The 1404-nt window shown below is 43.7% G+C and overlaps 1 protein-coding gene across 4 annotated transcripts in view; it reads left to right on the forward strand.

Annotated features, from left to right (window-relative positions):
- The window catches only part of LOC113213365 (uncharacterized), a 117360-nt gene that overhangs the window by 60359 nt on the left and 55597 nt on the right, over positions 1 to 1404 (forward strand). For all 4 annotated transcript variants that reach the window (XR_008010926.1, XM_052265483.1, XM_052265486.1 and 1 more), the window contains exons 3-4: positions 196 to 298; positions 373 to 497. Coding sequence is in view for 3 of the 4 variants with exons in the window: in XM_052265483.1 (XP_052121443.1) it covers positions 196 to 298; positions 373 to 497 (228 nt within the window). In the remaining variant the exon portion in view is untranslated. The remainder of the gene's footprint in view (positions 1 to 195; positions 299 to 372; positions 498 to 1404) is intronic.

Here is a 1404-nt window from a genome sequence, read left to right on the forward strand (position 1 = left end):
CGGGTATGTATTCAAATTCCCAGAAAACAACAAGAGCGCTAATTAATTCCAAATGTATCAAAACGATTAGCTGTTTCCAATGGTTATTTACAAGGCTCAAAAGCCGTGATCACGATTGTAGACATTCACCGATAAATCTTTAGTATTTTTTTTAGAGTGTAGAATTGAAATAATATTGTGTATTATTCAATGCAGTGGTCCCTGGTTTTGACTGTCATATTTGCTGCACGCTGGAGTGTGGAAGTCCTTCTTGCTTCAAATTCAGAAACTAGGCGGGTACCTATATTACTACTGTCAGGTTCGTATAGTGTGTTACTTTTATTTGAGTACGGGAGTTCATTGGTACATAATAGACACACCATTGACAAACAGGGTCATTAGTCTGTCCCCTTTTCATCCGCTTTCTCGCACGACGAAGAGACGACGTGGGGAATATTATGATCAACTTATCTTCAATTTCCGCATTTATGGAGGAATTCGGCTGTCACTCAACCCAGGTAGGTTTTACTGGACACAGGCAACTGTGTCTTCAAAAGACAGAAAAGAACAAATTCCAATTCTACGTTCAAACGTTTCATTCAAAACCTCCAGTTGAGTGTGGGGCACTCTTTTCTTTTAGTATTTGAGACTTTTAGCTTTATGACATTACCTGGTGGTTGTATTTTTTTTTTAATCTTCTTGTGCCTGGCCGAGAGCGCGCCTTTTCACCTTCCGTTTTTAGCCCACCCTCCTGCTTTGAAAAAACTATCGAGCTGGCTGATGCCATGGCGTGGTGTCTGTCTGTCAGTCTGTCTGGAAGAATGTGATAGAGACTTAAAATTTTCCGGGTAGCCAGGTCCACCCAAAGAGATCAAAACGCCTACGCTACGGCAAATCCGCCCTAGACCAAGGCACACAGGTTTAAGAACAAGGTAGATGTACGCCAAACCACGTTTTTGCGTAACAGGCTTCGCGATATCTCACGAAACACTGTTACGCTGCGACGCGCCTGGCGTTACATCTACCTTGGCCTGCAGCGCTGACACCCGAGTCGGGTAGTGCAAAAATGTACACAAAGATACAGGCCTCAGGCCCTTCGAACGGCCCGTCACTTTGACTAAGCATGCAAGGTTGGAATTTTTTTTGCTCATTTTCGTCAATAACACCTCTAGCGCCTCAACGGTTTGAGCTAGAGCTAAACAGTGAAAATTTTCGCCCACAAGACTCTACCTTGATGACTTACCCCCTAAGAAACCATAAACAAAATATTTTTGAAAAAACCTCATTTTTGGGTCCCGTTGTTTTCAGCCCGCCCTTCTGCTTTGGAAAAGCTATCCAGCGGGCTTATGCAAACGACCTCGTGTCTGTCTGTGTGTGTGTCTGTCTGCCTGTCTGTTCCACTAGAAGGAGAAGTGCTAGAGACTT

Source organism: Frankliniella occidentalis, unplaced genomic scaffold (assembly GCF_000697945.3).
Source record: "Frankliniella occidentalis isolate FOCC.00 unplaced genomic scaffold, Focc_3.1 Scaffold27, whole genome shotgun sequence".
Classification (NCBI taxonomy): Eukaryota; Metazoa; Arthropoda; class Insecta; order Thysanoptera; family Thripidae; genus Frankliniella; species Frankliniella occidentalis.